We start from the raw sequence: 22,816 nt of genomic DNA on the forward strand, positions 1-22,816 counted from the left end.
GGAGGATGCCCTCCTCCATATCAATGCCTTGGAACTACTAGCCGGTTTGTTTGCGGTGAGGAGCTTCTCCAACGGGATCGCCAATGCGTGCATCAGGCTACGGATGGACAATATATCGGCGGTCCGGTATGTCAACCGTTTGGGAGGTACTCACTCGGCAACCTTGGCTCGGTTAGCGAAGAATTTTTGGTCGTTTTGCCTGACCAGGGACATCATGGTACAGGCGGAATACTTACCGGGGCTGAGCAACGTTCGTGCGGACTGGAACTCACGCTACCTAGCGGATGGCAGCGATTGGCAGTTGGATCCACAGATCTTCTCAGCAATCTCGGAGATATGGGGTCCGATGTCTGTCGATCTCTTTGCCTCTCGACTCAACAGGCAACTCGTCCGGTTTTTCAGCTGGCGTCCAGATCCGGAAGCAGTGGCGGTGGATGCGTTTCTCCAAGATTGGTCGGTATCCCGCCTCTACGCTTTTCCTTCTTTCTCAATGATTCCGAGGACTCTCCTTCAGGTCCAACGTCACCTGGCGGATGTGGTGTTGGTGGTTCCGTTCTGGGGGTCTCAGGTCTGGTTCCCTTCGTTGATGAGGATCCTAGTGGAAGTACCTCTTCTTCTCCCGTCCCGACCGGATCTCCTGAGTAACCCTCAGGGTCTACACCATCCACTTCTCCTCGACGGATCCCTACGGCTGTTGGCGTGCCGGATCTCCGGACACCTGGAGCTGCCGAGGGCATTTCGACAGCGACTCGACAGTTACTGGATAACGCATGGGCTCCCGGAACTAGAAAGTCTTACCGGGCAGCCTGGAGAACTTGGGCTAACTGGTGCGTGGAACGGGACTTGGATCCCATTTCGGCACCTGTAGCCCACCTGCTGGAGTTCCTCACCTCTCTCTTCGAGGCGGGAAAGGCGTATCGGACCATCAACCTTTTCAGGTCCGCTATTTCTTCTTCCCATGCTGGGTACGAGGGTGTCCCGGCTGGTCAACATCCTTCTGTGTCCCGCCTTTTACGTGGGTCACGGTTGGCTCGCCCTCCTCGACCTCGTTTTTCCACTACGTGGGACGTCTCCCTGGTCCTATCCTTTTTATCCTCTTGGCCCGAGAATTCTGCCCTTACGCTTAGGCAATTGTCCGCAAAATTGTTGGCATTGTTTTGCCTTGTTTCTTGCAAAAGGGTCTCGGATGTGAGGGCCCTTGACTACGACGCTCGTTCATTTACCCCGGATGGGGTCACCTTTAACATTTCGCGTCGAACCAAGACTAACATCAGGTCTGTCTCCTATCCCAGTTTTCCTTCCTCTCCTATTTTGTGCCCTGTGGCTTGCCTTAAGGAGTACGAATCTAGAACTTTGGCACATCGGTCTTCCGGCGTTTCTCAATTATTCCTTTCTATCAGACATCCTTTTGGTCCAGTTTCTAGCCCTACATTGGCGCGGTGGCTTAAATGGGTCATGTCTCTAGCAGGTATTGACACTTCTATCTTCACGGCCCATTCTGCACGGGGTGCCTCTGCCACTGCCTTGGCGGTTTCGGGGGCCAGATTGGAGGATGTCATGCGTTTGGCTGATTGGTCGAGTGTTACCACGTTCAGAGAATTTTATTTTCGCCCTCCGTCTAATTTGTTTGCCTCTATTATAGACAGGCTTTGAACTTGCAATATGAAGCCTCCGTGTCTTGCTGTAAAACTAAATGATTTTCCTATTCCATGACGTAAAGTCATAGTTTTATTAAAGACACGGAGGCGAGTATTGCCCGCCCTATTCCCTCCCTTGGGGCTCCTCGCGGTCTTTTGTTACAGGGGTCATTTAGTATTGCCTCAATGTATTATTAACCTTTTAAGTTCTTTTGTTTAGGTATTTATTATCCTAATGTCTGTTTAATTGCCATTGTATTTCATGTTATTTATTGCAATTTATATTGTTCTTCAGTCGCTTGACACCTATTGGGTCTGTTGAGTAGATGGCTTCCGGACATTCTGTCCTGACATGCTTGTTTCACCTAGGCCTATGGTCTGTTTTCTTTTTCAGGATAAAGTTTCCATTCTAAGATGCCGTGTTCCCGGTTGATGTCTCTTACAGTTTAGCCAGGTTGGCTAGTTGAAGGCGCTTCGTTGGCGTTGTATTTTCCGTTCCAGTTCCAGTTCGGAGTTATCGTTGGGATGGTCGTGATGTCAGCACCAGGTTTTCAAACAAAGGGGAAGGTCCAGAGGAAGAGCGGCCTATTATAGGGGCCAGTGGGGAGGGACCTTGGTTGCTATGGTTTCCTGTATGTAAATTTTTTCTCTTTGCTGCTATTGGTGGACAGTAAAGAAGGAGAAAGCAATACTCGCCTCCGTGTCTTTAATAAAACTATGACTTTACGTCATGAAATAGGAAAATTTAGTTACATCCTGTATTATACTCCAGAGCTGCACTCACTATTCTGCTGAGAGAGTCACTGTGTACATACATTACATTACATATCCTGTACTAATCCTGAGTTACATCCTGTATTATACTCCAGAGCTGTATTCACTATTCTGCTGGTGCAGTCACTGTGTACATACATTACATTATTTATCCTGTACTGATCCTGAGTTACATCCTGTATTATACTCCAGAGCTGCACTCACTATTCTGCTGGTGCAGTCACTGTGTACATACATTACTTATCCTGTACTGATCCTGAGTTACATCCTGTATTATACTCCAGAGCTGCACTCACTATTCTGCTGGTGCAGTCACTGTGTACATACATTACTTATCCTGTATGGGCCCTTAGGGCTCTCCAACCACTCACAGAAAAGCCTCCATGTGCCCTTGTATATAATCAGAGACATATGGCAGTACAGTAGTGCCCCATAGTGCACTGTTATGGCGTCATACATAGTGTGTTTAATCTGAGAACTTACTCTGAATACGAGGACTGTACGGGTCCCTGATGTGAATAGCTGGATCCAGAACTTTGAATATCACCTAAAGACAGAGGGAGAAGAGGATTATATACCGAAATATAGACTAGACTTTAAGCTGCCTTTTGTCACGACCCGTAGGCTTGGCTGAGCAGGGGGGGGGGGGTCTCCCTCAAAACATCAGCACTTAAATATAGAAGTAAAGGGCGGCAGTAAGGTCAGTGACGGTATAGAGGTGTATATAAACGGACAACTGCGCTGTCCCAATGTGCAAAAGACAGTGCACTCCAGAGCCGCAGGCACTCAGTGTGCCGCCATATGGTGCTCAATAGGAAACCACATTTCAGAATGACTTTCCCTTAGAAGCAGTGCAGAGTCTATGAGTGGTATGGCCCCACGGAGCGTAATACCGATATATTTTACGTATGTACCGCTAAAATTAGCCGCAGCGTTTTTGTTTTTTTTTAGTTTATTCTCACCTCTCCTTCATTGGATGGCTCGATTTCCGAATATCGAGATTCGCAGATCAGATCGTCCACCTGCCTTTGGATGCTGCGTGAAATATTCGGGTAGACGGACGCGCAGTCATAGGCAAAGTATCTGTAAACCTTCCAGCTCCGTCCGAAATCCGCGGAACGCTCCACTAACATGGCGGCCGGTCTGAAGGTCTAAGGAAAAGCGTGACGGACCGTTAAGTTGCGCAACGTTCTGGACCCTTTCGTTGACTGCAAGCAGAGGTCATGAATTTGAAATGTAATAGATAGGTTAGAAAGCCCCCTTTAAAATGGTGTCCTGTCTATGAGATTGGTCAGGTATGGTGAGGGCCCCGATCTAGTTTTTTTGGGGCCCGTGTCCGTTGTATTTACCTTGAAAGTCATGATGAGGTGAGTGAAGTGAAATTCTGCTTCCAGGTCTAGCTGAATGCTGACATCTGGGACGCCTGGAAGACAACACAAAGGGTTAATATGGCGATCCCATATATGTTAGATTACCCAACCCCCCAATAACGTGAGATAAGCGGCGCCTTTGATACAATAGTGGAGGTAATTAATGACCAGTCCATGTATGTGTCCCACAAAGGCGGCCCCCAGACAAGGGTCTCCATGGCCCTCGAAATCCAGGGTATCTGCGCGCCTCTGTGACGTCATCGGAGGCGGAATATATATTTTTTTTTAAATGCTCTTTATTTAATAATAAACTTTATAATTAGAGATGAGCGAAGTTCTCTAAAATTCCATTCGATGCAAAAATGTAAATTGCGATTGCTCCGCCCCCATCATTGAACCCCTCAGATGCCGCGTTCATCACTGATCGCGGCATCTGAGAGCCATATTAGAGCATTTTGATCATAATTTTAAATCCAACTCACCGCATCCATTTGATCGCAATGAGACCGCCATCCAGCGAGGAATCTTCGCCCCGGTGCGTGGTGACGTCATACATCACCGCGCATGAGATTTCGCGCAGGATCTTCAAGCAAGATGGCCGCCGCGGCCTCTTTGAGCTCGAATGGATGCGGCGAGTATGATTTTTTTTTTTTACCGCCATTTCAGGGAAAATCGATTTGTTACCACGAAGCATGAGGAAATTTGGTTTTCGGCGAATCAAATTTTTCCTTCGATTCGCTCAACGCTATTTCTAATATACGTAAAGGTTATAAAAATATGCCTTATTTCTTTAAAAAAAATATAGCGCCACACCTGCCAGGATAGCACAAAGTCAAACTGCTCCAAACCGCCTGCCCCCAACACAGAGGGGAGAGAAGTAGCACCCTGGTGGTGGAGAGAGGGTAACAATCATCAGGTCCTTCTGTCCTGGGTGGCACCATAGTAGGGGCCCCCTCTGTTCTGCACGGCCCTCATACCTGCCCTGGGTTGGCACATGGTGGTGCCCAGATGCCTGACAGAATGCGTCTGGGAATGAGAAATACATCAAAGTGTTTCCCCTTTGAAGCTGAATTGATAATAACGAAGGAATGAGGAGCACGGATTACGTGCCGCTGGTCTCAGTCTTCTCCAGGAGCGGCTTAAACCCTCATTAATGAGTCCGAATATGTGTATTTCTGCAGGATGGTGCAGTGATTGCAGCTCTGGGGAAGTTAGTACATCTGCCCTCAGTGGTGTACACAGAGTAGAGGGGTCCGTATGTTTTTCCCGTCCATCACACTTGGACGAGATCCGCTTCCCCTTGTTTTTTTTTAGCAAAGCGGCACCTCCTGCACAGGGTCTAGCTACCAAATAGCAAAAGGGATTGGTCCAAATAGACCTGGGCCCCTTGTAGGACCCCACAGCAGCCGCAGGGTGTGTCTGGGATATGTGCCGTACTTACTTGCATGGTTGCACCTAGAGGACTACTGCAGAGCATTACTCCTAACATTGTAAAATAGTTTCAATGAATTTAAATTCTATGATCGTCCTCTTCCCTGGTTCAGCCATTTGATGGTTATATCTATTGTTGGGACAGGTAACCAGTATGGCTACCATAACAATACCCACAGGGGCTGTCACCCAGCATTTCTAGATTCTAGAGAGAATGTCAAATTTGTCTATACTTCATGTAAATCTTTTAATTTTAACATTACTATAAATAATCTACATTCAATACATTACTTATTCTGCACTGATTCTGAACTATACTCCAGAGCTGCACTCACTATTCTGCTGGTGCAGTCACTGTGTACATACAGTACATATCCTGTACTGATCCTGAGTTACATCCTGTATTATACTCCAGAGCTGCACTCACTATTCTGCTGGTGGAGTCACTGTATACATACATTACATTACTTATCCTGTACTGATCCTGAGTTACATCCTGTATTATACTCCAGAGCTGCACTCACTATTCTGCTGGTGGAGTCACTGTGTACATACATTACATTACTTATCCTGTACTGATCCTGAGTTACATCCTGTATTATACTCCAGAGCTGCACTCACTATTCTGCTGGTGCAGTCACTGTGTACATACATTACATTACTTATCCTGTACTGATCCTGAGTTACATCCTGTATTATACTCCAGAGCTGCACTCACTATTCTGCTGGTGGAGTCACTGTGTACATACATTACATTAATTATCCTGTACTGATCCTGAGTTACATCCTGTATTATACCCCAGAGCTGCACTCACTATTCTGCTGGTGCAGTCACTGTGTACATACATTACTTATCCTGTACTAAACCTGAGTTACATCCTGTATTATACTCCAGAGCTGCACTCATGCTTCATAGACAGTTAGATTTTCCTCCATCAGATTACTGTACAGGGGTTTCTGGTATAAGGGTAACACTTCCCGGCATGTATATCAGCAGAGCATGCTCTGCAGCGACTGAACAAGCAGGGTATGGCTGGAGATTTCAGCTCTTGAGGACTATTTGTATTGCCGCAGTGATACAGACAGTTACCAGATGCATGTACTGAGCTGCTCCTTACATCCCAACCTGTCAGGCAGCTGTGCATACAGCAGTGGCGGGCAGAGCTGGCAATGCGCTGGCACCACCCAGCAGGAATGTCCTGTTATCTCCACCTGTTCCCCCCGCACATGTAATAAGAAGATTTTCTCTGCTTGAACTTTCTGCTTGGTAAAAAGCCAGACACAAGTGTTATATCCGCGCTGACACATCCGGGGCCTGGGGGTGACCGGAGATCTCCAACCTGCTACACCCCCCCAAACTTCAGGGGACCCCCAGCCACAGTTAAGCAGTGGAGTGGATCAGGTCATTTACCAATCAGATGACACTTTAATGGGGGCACCGCAGATAGTGTTTATGGGGGGCTGGTATTTTTAAGCCACTGAAGTAAGGAGACTGTGAATGTGTGTTTTATGGGGGCTCTTGTAACATTAGGGCGCTCTCTTGTAGCATTAGGGCGCTCTCTTGTAGCATTAGGGCGCTCTCTTGTAGCATTAGGACGCTCTCTTGTAGCATTAGGACGCTCTCTATGTGGCCACTGTTTATGGAGTCTCTGCTGCACTGTTTAGACTAGAGAACTTTTGCACTTTTTAGGCATCTTTCTTGCACCGATTAGGGGGTATCTCGCACTGTTTAGGGTGCTCACTTGTATTGTTTAGGGTGCTTTTTTTTCACTTTTTAGGGTGCTCTCTTGCACTGTTCAGTAGGCACTTTGGCATTGTTTAGGGTGCTCTCATGTACTGTGTACTGCTTAGGGTGCTCTCATGTACGGTTTGGGGTGCTCTCATGTACGGTTTGGGGTGCTCTCATGTACTGCTTAGGGTGCTCTCATGTACTGTATAGGGTGCTCTCATGTACTGTATAGGGTGCTCTCATGTACGGTTTGGGGTGCTCTCATGTACGGTTTGGGGAGCTCTCATGTACTGTTTGGGGAGCTCTCATGTACTGTTTGGGGTGCTCTCATGTACGGTTTGGGGTGCTCTTAGGTATGGTTTGGAGTGCTCTCATGTACTGTTTAGGGTGCTCCTTTGTACTGTTTAGTAGGTGCTGTTTGGGGTGCTCTCATGTACGGTTTGGGGTGCTCTCATGTACTGTTTGGGGAGCTCTCATGTACTGTTTGGGGAGCTCTCATGTACTGTTTAGGTTGCTCTTTTGCACTGTTTAGTAGGTGCTGTTTGGGGTGCTCTCGTGTACTTTTTAGGGTGCTCTCATGTACGGTTTGGGGTGCTCTCATGTACGGTTTGGGGTACTCTCATGTACTGTTTAGGGTGCTCTCATTTACGGTTTGGGGTGCTCTCATGTACTGTTTGGGGTGCTCTCGTGTACTGTTTGGGGTGCTCTCGTGTACTGTTTGGGGTGCTCTCGTGTACTGTTTGGGGTGCTCTCCTGTACGGTTTGGGGTGCTCTCATGTACGGTTTGGGGTGCTCTCATGTACGGTTTGGGGTGCTCTCATGTACGGTTTGGGGTGCTCTCGTGTACGGTTTGGGGTGCTCTCGTGTACGGTTTGGGGTGCTCTCATGTACTGTTTAGGGTGCTCTCATGTACTGTTTGGGGTGCTCTCATGTACTGTATAGGGTGCTCTCATGTACTGTTTGGGGTGCTCTCATGTACTGTTTGGGGTGCTCTCGTGTACTGTTTAGGGTGCTCTCATGTACGGTTTGGGGTGCTCTCATGTACGGTTTGGGGTGCTCTCGTGTACTGTTTGGGGTGCTCTCATGTACTGTTTGGGGTGCTCTCATGTACTGTTTGGGGTGCTCTCATGTACTGTATAGGGTGCTCTCATGTACTGTATAGGGTGCTCTCATGTACTGTTTGGGGGCTCTCTTGTATTGTTTAGCAGGCACTTTGGCACTGTTTAGGGGAGGCTATACTGTCGATGTTTAGGAGATGCTCTGGCACTGGTAATGGGGCACTCCGGCCTTACTGGGTATGACCAGTATTTCAGGATGGCCTCTTACATAACACCTGACCTAAAAAAAAAAGTTGTCTTTCTGTTCTCAGGAGGTTTCCGTGTCAGTCCCATCAGGCTTTCAGCGCTGGTACTCATCTTAGAGGAGGGACCGGCTCTTCTTAAGGAGACTGGACGTGTGTGGAGACTTAGTGGCAATGCTCCATGGGAAAATAATATAATAAGGGAAAATAGCCAAGCCAGATATCCATCTGCAGGCGGCCGTTCCGGGGTGTTTGCTCCTCATCAGTACGGTGCAGCCTTCTGGCTGGCTGAGTGAGATGCCTTAGACTTAGTTTGGGGAGGTCCTGGTTTTCCTTAAGGAGACCACCGGTGTGAAGACTTAGTGGAAATGCTTCATGGGAAAATAATATGCAAAGTGGTATCTCCCGGAGAAAGAGAACCGTCCCACTAGCTCCACCTTCTGGTACTATAGTCACATTACTACAAGGCATAGGAGGGCTGTGGACCACACATGGAGCCGGCCTTTTTGTCCTGTGATTTAGTAACATGGACCAGCTGAAGAATTCGTCTTCGTTCGTGGCCCTGGAGGAAGAACAGACTTATAATGCATCCCCAGCTCAGCACTGCAGATTCTAGCAGAGCTGAGTAGCATTTCTGATGGCGGCCATACTCACCCAGCTTTCCCAGAATCAGATGCAACAATATTTTGCCTGAGCCGAGCAGGTTATAGGCCGCCGATCTGGAGACGTGAGCCAGGGTTTCTTGTGGAAAGATTGATCAATTCTTCCACAGTCCTAATTTATTTGGACGACCTCTCCCGGGAGCTGGGGGAGGGGGGGGGGGGGGATGTAAATTGTTCCAAGGAAAATAGAGGAATTTTAATAGGGCTGCAGATAAAACGCTGCTGGGATTAGCCGGTGAAATCCTCAAAGACTTTGCCTCTTTTGTTTTTTTTCCCTCCTTTTACAGCCTTAATCCCAGAGAAGAATATATGTAATTAAAGTAAGCGACCTTAATGAGGAAATGGAGGAAAGAAGGAGTAGACGGGGGGCTTAGCGGGATCGTGGGGGCGCCAGTTTACGGAGCATTGTGGGTAATGTCCCCAACAGACGCCGCCGCCGCCGCACACAGATTTCCCTTCCAGCGCAGTTAAAAAAAAGATGGATGTGGATTGATCAGTGGGGATCATTTACAAAATTTTAACTCGTAAAAATGTCGCATGACCCAACTTTTTGCAACTTTTTGGTATTTTTGCACCATGTTCAACACATAGGAGTGCCGAGGGTATAGCTGGGGCGTGCCAAGGGATGGCCCAGGGCGAGAATACACTCCAGTCAGGGGCTGCTTTTGTTTTTCCGTCAGGTGCACGGACTGCTGCAGGTGCACCTGATTTATGACGAGGCAAAGATTAGGTGCATCTTCCTTCAACAAAGCCAATGCCAAAGAGGAGTAAGAGCCGGTCTTTGTAAATGACCCCCAGCGTTTGCAAAACTACAACTCCCGCCATTGCAAAAAACTAGAACTCCCAGCTTGACGCAGGCGGTCAGGGCATGATGGGAGTTGCAGTTTTGCAAAAGCTGGAGGGCCACAGGTTGGAGATCGTTGGTGTAGGGCAGGGATCAGCAACCTTCGGCACTCCAGCTGCTGTGAAACTACAACTCCCAGCATCTGTTCTTCTATCTCCCATGGAAGTGACTGAAGCACTCTGGGAGTTGTAGTTTCTGAACAGCTGTAGTGCCGGAGGTTGCTGATTACAGGGGATTACAGCCATAATGCTACGACCAGTTAGGCCGCATCTGGTCGCACTCTTAGACTGGTTTCACTTTTTTTATGTGTGTTTTGATTTGCACTTAAAATAAAGAAACCGTCTCCCTAGAGAAGGCAAACGGAAGGGGTAGGGTCTCCAGCAGCGCAGAGTATTTCAGCAGAGACCTTATGGTTAGATTACCGTTCTCAGATTGCCACCAGACTTTCTTCCTATCTTCAGCAAACGTGGTAACCAAATTTTCGATGCGATGGCTGATGGGATTGGTCAGTCGGTTGTAAGGTCTCCGCGAGTCGCAGACGAAGCATTTCTTCTCATCCTGGAGATCACAAGGAAAAACACATTTATTTACTTAGCAGGTTATCAAATGACAGAGATCCATGGGAAGTACAGATTATTGTTTTATCCTTGTATCCCGTAATGCAACTTTTTATTTTATTTTTTATGCGCTGGCCCTTTAACTGCTGGTGCCCCATGAGCCTTAGTGATCGGGCAGAATGCTCATGGAACGGTCTACCCAACTGTATGGAGAACTGTATCTACAGCTGCATATATCTGAAGGGCAGCACGAGACAGGAGACACTGCTGTAACCTGAAGAGGGGGATAAACCACAGGACCCCTCCACCACCCTAGACCACCAGGGAAGCAGATACTTACACATCCACTGCTCTAAACCACCAGGCAAGCAGATATTAACTGGTCCTGTACCTAGGACCGCTAGGGAAGCTTGACCACTAGAGAAGCAGATATGAACACTTTCACTACCATAGACCATAAGGGAAGCTTGCACTGCACTAGACCACCAGGGAAGCAGACAGTAGCCTGTCCTGTACCCTGGATCACCAGGAAAGCTGGCCTTAACCTATCCACTGTCCTAGAACCGGTTTAATTCCAGGCATTAAATTGTCCAATGTTCTGTCCACTAGACTAGACCACAGGAAATCCAGCAGTATCCTATCTACTATCCTAGACCACCAGGGAAGATAGCATTAACCTATCTGCTACTCTAAACCCATCAGGGAAGCTGTCAGTAACCTGCCCAACTATCCTAGACCACCAGGGACATTAACTGTAAGCTTGCCACTACCCAAGACCACCAGGGAACCTAGTGTTAAAATTTCCATTACACAAGACCACAGGAAAGTTGGCACTAACCTGCCCACTACCCTAGCCCACCAGGAGAGCAGACATTAACCAGTCCACTAGCCTAGACTGCCAAGAAAGCTAGCATAAACCCATCCACTACTCTAAACCATCACCAAAGTACTCACTACCCTAGACCACCAGGAAAGCAGACATTAACCATGGAAGCTGGCAGTAACCCGTAAACTATCCTAGGCCACCAGGGACATTAACACTAGCCAAGACCACCAGTGAACCGGGTATTAACCTGCCCACTATCGCAGCCCACCAGGAGAGCAGACATTAACCAGTCCACTACCCTAGACTGCCAGGAAAGCTAGCATAAACCCATCCACTACTCTAAACCATCACCAAACTACTCACTACCCTAGACCACCAGGGACATTAACATTAATGTTTCCAGGACCACCAGGGAACCTAGTATTAACCTTTTCATTACATAAGACCACAGTAAAGTTGGCATTAACCAGTACCATAGACTGCCAAGAAAACTAGCATGAACCCATCCTCTACTTCAAACTACCACCAAACTACTCACTACCCTAGACCACCAGGAAAGCTGATATAAACCCTTCCATTAATGTAAACTACCGTGCAAGGTTGCATCAACCCTTCCACTGGGTCACATGAGTGACATGATAAGATCTTTCTCTAGGTATGAAACCTTTATGCATCATGACACGATAAAAAAGTCCCATGTAGACAACCACTTCCTAAACACAACCCCCTGGTGACCATCTATAGAAAACCCCACCACTTTACTACTACATGGAGACCCAAAAAATGGGCGATCACCTAATGCATGTTCACACTGAGCTGCTGTTTTAGCCCGCACTTTGCTTTCGTGCTTCGCCCAAGTGGACCCCATCCACTATGAAGCCCAACCAGCCAAATATTGCATATAGGATGTTCTGAGGAGGGCCAGTTATGAGCAATACGAGTGATTATTGCCCTGGAATCTGCATGACGCAGAAGAAGGACATGGCTCATAAAGCCTTCCATATTTCTGGCTCTCGTTGCATCTCGTAAATGAATTGCACATTTTGTTTTCGCAGCCTCTTGGCTTCACTCACCTGGAGGTGACTCACGATACAGTAGGTCTGTGCTCTCTGCAGTCCACAGGTTGACGTAGCCTTCAGTTTATCGGCCCGGCCCACGAGAAGGTCCCCAGTGGCAGGATAGCAGCTGCCTTGAGAACAGCCGTGTGGATGCTCGGGATACTGGGAAAATACTCCAGCCGCCAGCGCTGCAGGAAAATGCACCAAGATTGCCCGTTATGTCTGATTCTGCCATTTTGTAGGACACAGAAGACTCCTACAACAAGTCTGGTTCAATGGCGGTCCTAAAACTTTGATGGTACCTTCTTTTTCAGGTCCGGCTGATTTTCAGGATACAGCTATGATCGGTGACTCCAGCTTGGCTGCATTGTCTAATGGCACTCTAAGGTAGAATCTGCACCGTCCACCCCCATGCTTTACACTGCAGTGCTGCCTGTTCTGCACAAGTTCACCAGGAATCAGTGAATGGAGTCATGACTTCCATTACTGAAAGGATAGAATAATTATAAACCAAGGATTTTAAACAAATTTGGACACCGCTACTGAGGGAAAAGAGCCTCGGCAATGGGTGAGCCCGAAGATTTGCTTCCTAGAGGGGCTGTCGGCGCCCTCCCGCCATCTCTATGTTTTACTAAATACTTGGCATTTACAGAAAAAAAAAAAAAAAGCTGGAGCATCTTTTCTTTGAACTCTGCTTTACGTTGTCCCTCTGTTGCTCCTACTGGAAATGTACTGCTGCCATGTATTGCTTGGATAATAATCTTATTAGGCCAAATGCAGAGCTAGCAGGTGTGGGCCCACTTAAAAAACTTTTAAAATGGTGGTGGTGGAGATTACCATATTTTGACGCGAAATGAGACTTGCGCCAAAATGTGCGACTTTTGTACCCTGGCGTAGAAGCTTGACACAGTATATACCGTAATTCCTGCTACTTCTCTTCCCCTTTCGCAGCGTAATGGCTAATTTAGACGGCAGTCTGAATGAGTCCGCATCCGTTCTGCAATTTTGCAGAACGGGTGCAGACCCATTGATTTCAAAGGGGCCGCAAAAGATGCGGACAAGAATAGGCATTTTCTATTATGGTTGTGGCCATGTGCGGTCCGCAAATTGCCGAACGCAACACGGACGGTATCCGTGTTTTGCGGATCCGCAAAGCACTACGGCCGTCTGTATGGGTCCTAAGGGAGAAAAACTGCAGCTGCATCTCCCTCCTCCATTGTCTTCCCTTTGCGGTTTTACACTAGAAGGATTTTGTGGGGGCTGAGGAGGATTCTGAAAGTTTACAGAGATTCTGCAGCCGGCGGGGTGAGAGGAAGACGACGCTGCCCCTCACTAATGGAGATTGGCAAATGTTATTCCTATGAACTCCCAGAAAGACCCCCTGTGTCCCCATCCACCGCACACCTGCTCCATCCCATAATAGACATGACGCGTCCTGAAAAACAGTCTCTTAAAAATGAACCCTGTCCATTCCTGTCCGTCCCAAAATACATGCGACGAGAGACCCAGCGACACCTCGGCAGAATGTGTGTATATTTAACGACTGCACCCCCCTCCCCAGGTCGGGCCCCGGGCCCCTTGTCTCTCCCATGTCGAAATTCCTGTGCCACCGCCCCTGCAAGACGAGATCCCTGCCAGGACAATTTGCTTTTTGTTGCAATTCCCATCTAATCGTTCCACAGGAAGAATTTTTCATCCTGTCAGTATTGTACTTTCCAGAGTCATCCCTCCCACATTCCAGCTGGGAGATCCCTCTGAGCGGACGTGGCCAGCGGGCTCCCACCGCCTGACTCACGGACGACAGGTTTAGGGCGGGTTCGCATCAGCGTTCGTAATACCGTTATACTGTTTCGCCATATGGAATATAACGGAATGCAAAACGGAACTCTTTAAGAGGCCTTCCATTTTGCTCCGTCCTAATACATTTCTATGAGGACAAATAACGGTTCCGTCTTGTTCCGTTCTTTTCCGTCTCCAAAATGTCCCCACGGAAATGTATTAGGAGGGAGCAAAACGGAAAGCCTCTTAAAGGGTTCCGTTTTGCGTTCCATCCTTATATTCCGTTATAACGGAATTACGAACGCTGATGAGAACCCGCCCTTGGCCGCGGTATCGGACTCCATAGCTGCTAGCTGGCACTTACAGTTCTAGGTCAGCTTCTAGGAGGTCTTCTAACGTGAACCTGCCACCATTTTTCTTAGATTCCAATCTTTGGCACGGGATATACGCCATAAATGTCTGATAGATGTGGGACTTTGGGAACCATACCACTCTCCAGAACTAGGGTCCCGTCTCCCATTCCCCCGCATGGACTTAAAGGAGAGGTGGCCTTGCAGGTGAATGACTTGCTTCTATGGGTATTACAAGTTCTGGAGGTAGAGGTAGGTACCAGAGATGAGGCCATACTTGCCAACAGTCCTGATTTTGCAGGGACAATCCTACAAACTGGTCCATGACGGGGCGTTTTGTGGGCGTTCTGGGGTGATGGGGTCGGTCCACGGGGCAGGACACATATCTGTCAGGCATTTCTGGCAGTGCTCCGTTGCTGGGCATGCAAGAGGCGACAGGAAAGATTTTGAGGCTCAGATTTCCCTGAATACCCTATGAGGACATTCTGAAAGAGGGACATTATTCAGGACCTCAGCCATTTTCTGGACTGGAGATCATCTACAAAGAGTGTCTCTCGCTCTGGAGGACCCAGCACGTCCATGAATTACACAGCCTATTGATTTCAGTGTGTAGTGCTTCCTTTGCCCTGCGGAGGCACTGTGGGGCAATACAATACAATTTTTACATCTCATCAGGTTTTTCCCCGATTACCGCTGATGGCTGGGGTTTCCAATTCCAACCGTGGGATTATTTTTGGAGAAACATCTAGCAAGAAATTTCCAAAGCTGACCTATATAGGGGTCTGTGCTCTAATTTTACAAACCGAACGCCATATTCACACAGCCGAGAAGCGAATGATTAAAGTTTGTCTCATACAGCGTTGAACCCTGTGGATCAGTAACCTGCTACCTGTCCCTGTGAAACTACAACTCCCAGCTGGTGAGCCCTGATGTGGATGACACATCAACCAGGAGGCAGCGAGACGGTTAATGTTTTGCTCGTAAAACTCCCATTTCCTCCATCATAAGCCCTGGCACCCATCCCGTGTCTGTCGTCTCTCATGGCGCAGTGTGACGGGAAGCACAATGGAGGTCCGCAGTGCCCCCCGCCCCTGCCTACTTATCTTTTAATAACATCTTTTGTTAGTGTTATCTGAAATAATAGGCCTGAATGGTGATTTCCTGCCGGGTTCTCTTGCGCTTTCAGTCGACCCACGACAGATTTAATCAACGGCTGAATACGGTGACTTTCAAAACATATGGCGTCTGCCCCGTATTTGGTGCTGGTTGTGCGCTCTCTTACTTGTCAGCGTGCTATTATAGTGAATATTTGACTATTATTTTATTTGCACGATTTTTTAGATCTCATCAGGTCACCGCACCTCCTCACATATCACATATCAAAGGGCATCTGTCAGCAGTTTTGTACCTATGACACTGGCTGACCTGTTACATGTGCGCTTGGCAGCTGATGACATCTGTGTTGGTCCCATGTTCATATGTGCCCGCATTGCTGAGAAAAATTATGTTTTAATATATGCAAATTAACCTCTAGGAGCAACGGGGGCGTTACCATTACACCTAGAGGCTCAGCTCTCTCTGCAACTGCCGCGCTCTCTGCACTCTGTCTGAGTAACAGGGCCAGGCAGTGTATACGTGATCACACCTGGCCCTGTCAATCAAAGTGCAGAGGGCGCGGCAGTTGCAGAGCGAGCGGAGCCTCTAGGTGTAATGGTAACGCCCCCGTTGCTCCTAGAGGCTCATTTGCATATATTAAAACCTCATTTTTCTCAGCTATGCGGGCACATATGAACATGGGACCAACACAGATGCCTTCAGTAGTTATGTACCTGGATGGCGACCACAGGTGCCCTCCTTATTCCTGAAATCAACTGTAGGAGGACAGACCTTGTCATCTGGCTCTCGCCACCGTAGAGAGGGACTGTGGTTTTTGATGCTGCCGGGGCAGGTTATTGCGCTGCATTGCAGTATTTGGCTCTGCTGGGGCGGTATTTTGTGCTGCAATGTGGTATTGCTGTCCCCGCCTACTTGTGTTGGCCCTGCCCCCTGTCATTTTGGACTCGCCTACAACATCGAGGGGCACTTTTATTTTTTTGTTTTTTCCCTCCCCAGGGCCACTTTAGATTCCCAGTCCGCCACTGGCAATGGTTCCTGCGCATGTCCATAGTATGGGATGGAATGGAATATACCATAATGTTAGATAAAATCAGAAGCACATATAGCGGCACAGTAGGCCCATAGGTGGCATGTTATAGATGCAAAGGGCCATATGCACGAGCCCTAAGAGAAATGTGGCATGGGAACGACCCATGGGTTACCTCAGGTTATTCTCATGCTGGATGAAAATGTCTGATACAGCAAAGTGATGAAGCGTCGGATATATGAAGAATATTAGACCGCCGGTACAGGAGAATGATGTGCGGTGGAAGAATCTTTTCATAGAGCTGTCACTGCGGTCATAAATAATGCAGAAAACCTTGTAGATAATACATGCAGGACGCACTGACTGATGACTGATCCATACACACATCGTGTCCTTGTGTCTCAGGTTGTCGTTTCACATTCATGTAAAGATCCAGTTTGATATATATATATATATATATAAGGTAAATGTTCAGCTATCAATACCATAATATACACCAAGCAGCCATAACATTAAAATATTGTTAGGTGCCACCAAAACAGCTGAGGCGTGGGCTCCACTAAACCTCTGAAGGTGTCGAGCATTAAAGAAGTTGTCCTGAGGATAGTTCTTCAATATTGTAAAACAGAAAAATCCTTTACGTTTTTCAGCAATTTGCTCTACAGCAGCAGGGTTCCTCAACTCCAGTCCTCGGGGCCCACCTGCCGGTCAGGATTTGGGAATATCCCACCGAATGGATCCCTGATGGATTGACGCTAGTTATATCAGCTGCTCAATACTAAGGGAATCCTGAAAACATGACCAGCAGGTGGGTCCTGAGGACTGGCGTTGAGGAACCGCTGCTCTACGGCACCTCTTCTGTGGGATGGGACCATAAGGACTAGCCTTTACCCCTCACACACACAACATTGAGCCTTTGGGCTTCCATGACCTCCCTTGGGCCACTTTTGATAGGTACTACTACTAACCACCATTACATAGCAGGAACACCCCCCACACGACCTGCCGTTGTAGAGATGCTCCGACTCCATTGTCTGGACATCACAAGTTGGTCCTTGTCAGATCCTTGCACTTGCACCTTTTTTCGTGCTTCCAGTGCATCAACTTCAGGATCTGACTGATCGCTCGCCGCCTGAGAGATCCTACCCCCTGACGGGTGCCATATCATGGGAAAATTGTATTTTTCTTTACAAGTCCAGAACAATCCCTGCCCCCCATGATGACTACTGCTTGTCGATTATCTAAGAAGCTCCACGTCCTGTCCTCACGTGTGACTGCTGATCAGCCGCTTCCAGTTCTGTGCCCCTGTAGGCCATCCCTCTGCCGGCCGGCTGGACATCACGGGAGCCAGCAGCAGCTGTACAGACGGAGGCTGCCAGCCCTGTGACTAGATGTGTCCAAACCCAGCACATTCCTCCCGACTAATCCCGATCTGGCCGTAATAATATTCTAATGGGTGATATCAAGAAAATTATGTTACAGCACAAATATGTCGCCTGGCTCCGCGCTATTACAGCTGCGGTGGCTGCAGAACAGGGATGAGATTGTTCATGGCCCCCATACCATGGGAAGTATAAGACTTTCCAGAGAAGTCGATCGCTCGGTGCCAGCGCGTTTCTGCTACGTCATGGCGGAGCAGCATCTGTTTACAGACCCCCCCCCCCAGAACAATCTGCTTTCTATCATCTGCCGTTTCTATAGGGGGTCACTCATCAGCGGAGGCCTATTATTACAACGGTTATGGTGGAATCAGAAGAGAGGATAACCATTAGATCCTGGGGGTCCGACTACTGAACTGGGATTGTGAACCCCCGAATGAATGGAGCTCTGGTCAAGCATGCGCCGCTCCAGTCCTTCTCTATGGGACTGCCTGAGATAACCGAGTACAGCACTTACCTATTTCCGTCAGTCCTATAGAGAAAGAAATGCTTGATCAGAGATCCATTCATTTGGAGCTTCAGGACCCATTTTCGTAACCCAGCGGTTGGACCTTCCCCATCTGACCGTAATCCCCCTTCTTCAAGGGCATCTGTCAGCAGTTTTGTACCTATGACACCGGCTGACCTGTTACATGTGCGCTCGGCAGCTGAAGGCATCTGTGTTGATCCCATGTTCCTATGTGCCGGCATTGCTGAGAAAAATGATGTTATACTATATGCAAATGAGCCTCTAGGAGCAACGGGGGCGTTGCCATTACACCTACAGGCTCTGCTCTCTCTGCAACTTCTGCACCCTCTACACTTTAATTGACAGGTCCAGGGGTGATGATATTTACACTGCCTGGTCCTCTGTCAATCAAAATACAGTGGGCGTTCAGTGGACTCTGTATGTGTCAGTTACATATATTCATTTGTATACCGAAATTTTGTATACAATTTTAAAATGTGTGTTTGTTGGTGTGTTTAATAAACGTCATATATGTTATTATCTGGTTATTGCTGGATGTGCATTGATGGGTGGTTCTTGTGACTCTCTCTTGGGTCAGGTGTATCTCGTACCCTTTTTTCACCACCCTTTTGCACTCTTAGGATTATTGGTGTGCCCCCTATTTCTTAAAATTGTGCTAATGGGCAGACTATTATTTCTAATCTCATTTCACCTGCTTAAAAAATCATCACCTGCGGCTGTCAGGACATGCTGGGAGTAGTAGTTTCACACCAGCTGACCGCTGCTCTAGCTGTACGTCTGTTAGGTCTGAGCGCTGCTCCAGCTTTTGCTTGTATCGTTCGATGACAACAGGCTCATTTAGGAGCCATTAATAGATTATGTGTCCTAATATAGCGGCAGGAGATCCTGTTCTCAGGACCGCAGCTCTGGAGCAACCAGAGCATAAGAGACGTCTGGAGGCAGCTCCAGACCACTCATCTGTTATACCCAGCCTGATCTACCTTCACATATCCGAGGTGTCATTGAGATGTCAGGGGATGGTACTGGCGGGGTCTGTGATCTTATCTGCATGTATATAGCTGTACTCGTTATATCCGTGCCTCCTGAGCTGTGATAGGGAGAGAGCTGCAGCAGAAAGGACTCAACCCTAAGCTGCCAGCCTAAAGGAAATCTAGAAGAGAAATTGGAGCAATAAAGAGATCTCTGGATCCATGTGAGGTACAGGGCTGGTTAGAAGGAGACTGTCATGTACTATATGATGATTTTCATTTTGTACATTAATCAAAGGATTATCCCAACTATAGAGAGGGACCATATGACCTGCAGTAGGGCGAGGTAGTCGGCTTTCTCCCTTGTGCACCTGGGTGGCACGTACCCATGTGCCAGGCCCTTTTGTCCTGGGTGAAAAGACCTGGTGCTATGTTTGCCCCACACTAACAGATGAGAAGTGGTTGTCTGCAGCACTAATTTCATGGAAATTGAATATTCATCGCTCAGTTTCATTCCTAGAATCCAGCCGTTTTTAGTTCAGAACATAACCTGGCAGAGTCGGCCAAAGTTAAATCATCCAGTGCTCATGTTTCTCTCCAAGCAGCCTGGAAAACAGAGGATTCTCCTGCTTCTACAGATTTCCATCTCCATCTAACCTCCAATGTTGAGAAAACTGCACCGAGAAACGTCCTGCATACAATGTGCTGCTATCTGCAGAATATCCCCCTGCAGAGCTGCATGCCTGGACTGGAGCGTCACCCTAACCATCTCTCTGTCTCTTGTAATGAGGCATTTAACTGGTTCCCAGTGACGTTCAAACACCTGTGCCAGTTCCCATCAAAGACAAGGATGTGCCGATACCTGTGCCTCTTCTGTGGCCCATTGGGTACAGGTACCCTGGTCTGGATGTGAGCATCAGGTTTTATCTATAACTGGAATGGCTAGATAAACTATATTACCTAGGGTGTTCTGATCCTGATCCTGTATTATACTCCAGAGCTGCACTCACTATTCTGCTGGTGCAGTCACTGTGTACATACATTACTTATCCTGTACTGATCCCGAGTTACATCCTGTATTATACTCCAGAGCTGCACTCACTATTCTGCTGGTGCAGTCACTGTGTACATACATTACATTACTTATCCTGTACTGATTCCGAGTTACATCCTGTATTATACTCCAGAGCTGTACTCACTATTCTGCTAGTGCAGTCACTGTGTACATACATTACATTACTTATCCTGTACTGATCCTGAGTTACATCCTGTATTATACTCCAGAGCTGCACCCTTGGTGCACTCAGCTTGGTGATTTCATCTCTTAAGCTTGCAGAATTGTGAATGCAGCTCCTGAGTATAATGCCAGCTGTTGATGAGATTCAGTATCAAATAAGTAATAGAGTCCAGTGAATGTGTTATGTCAGCATATATCATGCCCCTAGTAACTATGGGCTGGTACTGTTATGTAGTATGTTGCCAGTCAGTTACAATTTTTGGTACCGGTTGTGTCACAGAACCATTGAGTTACCTTCATTTCATGGTTCTATACATCACTGATTTGGATTTTGCCAAGTATCCTTAAAGGGGGTTTCTGCTTTGGGCAATATCTTTTCATTTAAAGGGTCACCCAGTGATCAGGTGATCACAAGGGGTCACACTACGGACCCCAGAGATTATATTTAATCTCTAGCTGACCTGGGCAACAACTTTTAAATTTTCTGTTTCCCTGCAGCTCCTCCGCAGGGCAAGTGGAGTATTACACAATGCCTATGGAAACCAATGGTCTGTTCTCGACACATGGGGTCCTCCAGAGCAAGAACGGCTCTTTGTAGCCAATCTGCACTCCAATGAATAAAGAAGGCTTCTGACCCCCCATTACCCCCCCCCCCCCCCCCCCCCTCCCGGCCAACCTTATAAACCCGGAATTTCCTAACACAGTGTTCTAAACGAGTCAACCCCTTTAACCATTGGTAATATCCCTTTAGAATGGCGGCTGGAACCCTTTACAAGCGACCGAATGTCAGCTTTCATCACTATTCTGTGGAGTAATGAATTCTGATTGGTTGCCACTGGTTACTTTTTTGTAGGATATAATTAAACATGAAAGGTTACAATAAGAACAACAAAAAGAAAAAGGCATAAAACGGAGCTGATGAGGTTTTACTCCTACTGATCATTGCTGGACAATTATCCTTCAGAAGTCACATGTGAAGACACATAACTCCAGAAGCAGATGCTCGGATGTCGGAGACGTCTGTGGGTGGAAAGTGCCTCACTAATGATGTGTTTTCTTTCCAAACTTCTGGGAACAATATTACATAAATCACTTTTTCGAGACCCTTTTCTTGTGTCAGGAAAATACATGGCGGCTTCCTGCAATGTTTTATCCATTGTCCAGAAAGCAAAAACACAGAGGAAAGTTGTGTTGGAGCATATCCCATCCCCGCGGCTAGAAGGCTGCTAGTCTCACTGGTATTTGGTAAAGCTAAACTGGAAATAATGGAGAAGAAACAGTACAAAGATAATGGCAGGGGAGGGGCATAGAGTAAATAAAAATGGCGCCCCTTATACCAACATGGTAGAGGTGGATGCTTCTTCAGCCCCACTTCTTTCTTGTATGTTTAGCCTTGTGGTTGTTACTGTACTGCCCTGGAGTAAGGGTGCTTCGGACTATGGACGTTTGCCTTTATTGGTACTATGCAAAGCCATTGCACTTTGAAGGGTTAACTTGCACTGTGACTATGCTGTTGTGTGCACTTATACTGTTTCATATTGTTGCATTTTATATTTATATTGTAATATATCCTGTTCATTTGTGCTGTGATTACACCGTAGCTGCACTGTGGAAAGGGTTAATCCACAGCCAGCTAATACTGAGAGACTTTGGGACTTTCCATGTGGTTTAGCTCTGTTCATGTTTGAAGACTTGTTTATGTCTGGAAAAGCTGCTTAGTCATTCCCATTGTCTTGCATTAAAACTGTATACAAGTCTATGATAGACAGAAATTGTAACATTGTTTATGTCTGGAAAAGCTGCTTAGTCATTCCCATAGTCTTGCATTAAAATTCTATACAGGTCTATGATAGTCAGAAATTGTAACATTGTTTCTGTTTAGGCTGTGGTTCTCCACTTCACCCCTCCTACTAGAAGGTTTTAGTTCAGCTACCAGCTGTATACAAGGAGAGCAGGTAGAGCCCCTAGTTGTCTGCAGATAGGGACCCGTGTTTAGTAGGAGAGACTCTGCTAGGCTGCATGAGTGACCAGAAGAAGACGCTGAGATGGGAATGCTGAGCCACAAACTCGGGGTTACTCACCCATTGACCAAAGCTCCAGCTGGACGACAATCACAGACTCTGGGCCACCAGCCTTTGGCCAGGGTACCAGCCTTCTGTGCTAGATCATGCCTTTCCTTCTTCTACCAAGTCAGAGACTGGAGAAGCCAGCTCAGTGCACTGCCTGTATTGTTTTGCACTTGA

General features: G+C 47.4%; 1 protein-coding gene and 1 long non-coding RNA gene across 4 annotated transcripts in view; one reads left to right on the forward strand and one right to left on the reverse strand.

Moving 5' to 3' along the window:
• The window catches only part of LAMB2 (laminin subunit beta 2), a 70,475-nt gene that overhangs the window by 42,779 nt on the left and 4,880 nt on the right, over positions 1-22,816 (reverse strand). For all 3 annotated transcript variants that reach the window (XM_040407051.1, XM_040407050.1, XM_040407052.1), the window contains exons 3-7: positions 12,204-12,376; positions 10,170-10,305; positions 3,761-3,834; positions 3,374-3,562; positions 2,895-2,958 (exon numbers count right to left, since the gene is read on the reverse strand). In XM_040407051.1, the coding sequence (XP_040262985.1) occupies positions 2,895-2,958; positions 3,374-3,562; positions 3,761-3,834; positions 10,170-10,305; positions 12,204-12,376 (636 nt within the window). The remainder of the gene's footprint in view (positions 1-2,894; positions 2,959-3,373; positions 3,563-3,760; positions 3,835-10,169; positions 10,306-12,203; positions 12,377-22,816) is intronic.
• LOC120978741 overlaps positions 1-22,816 on the forward strand; it is a 47,319-nt gene that overhangs the window by 11,690 nt on the left and 12,813 nt on the right. The gene's annotated exons all lie outside the window — the stretch shown is intronic.

The sequence above is a fragment of the Bufo bufo genome, chromosome 9 (genome assembly GCF_905171765.1).
Source record: "Bufo bufo chromosome 9, aBufBuf1.1, whole genome shotgun sequence".
Lineage (NCBI taxonomy): Eukaryota > Metazoa > Chordata > Amphibia > Anura > Bufonidae > Bufo > Bufo bufo.